At 52.2% G+C, this 255-nt stretch overlaps 1 protein-coding gene across 3 annotated transcripts in view; it reads left to right on the plus strand.

Annotated features, from left to right (window-relative positions):
- Positions 1-255, plus strand: part of zgc:113425 (uncharacterized protein LOC541425 homolog) — a 5,214-nt gene that overhangs the window by 2,337 nt on the left and 2,622 nt on the right. For all 3 annotated transcript variants that reach the window (XM_035669181.1, XM_035669179.1, XM_035669180.1), the window contains exon 3: positions 119-250. In XM_035669181.1, coding sequence (XP_035525074.1) covers positions 119-250 — 132 coding nt within the window. The remainder of the gene's footprint in view (positions 1-118; positions 251-255) is intronic.

Here is a 255-nt window from a genome sequence, read left to right on the forward strand (position 1 = left end):
CTTTATCAAACAAATTGCAGCTTCCTCCCATTTGCATGTTTGAACCAGGCCGTAGTGCGATGTCATAATATTGCGATTAAATGTTGAGCCCCACGAACCCGACTTCCTGTCCCTGCAGGTGAGCGTGATGGTGGTGGCAGCAGGACTCTCCTGTGCAGCTGCACTCTTCATATCCGGTTACTCCTGTCTCACTCTCACCTACGGAGAGGAGGATGAGGAGGTCTTCCACCGCCACGACAGTCCTGAAGTGGTAAC

Source organism: Morone saxatilis, unplaced genomic scaffold, assembly GCF_004916995.1.
Source record: "Morone saxatilis isolate NCDOM2014 unplaced genomic scaffold, NCSU_SB_2.0 Contig22, whole genome shotgun sequence".
Lineage (NCBI taxonomy): Eukaryota > Metazoa > Chordata > Actinopteri > Moronidae > Morone > Morone saxatilis.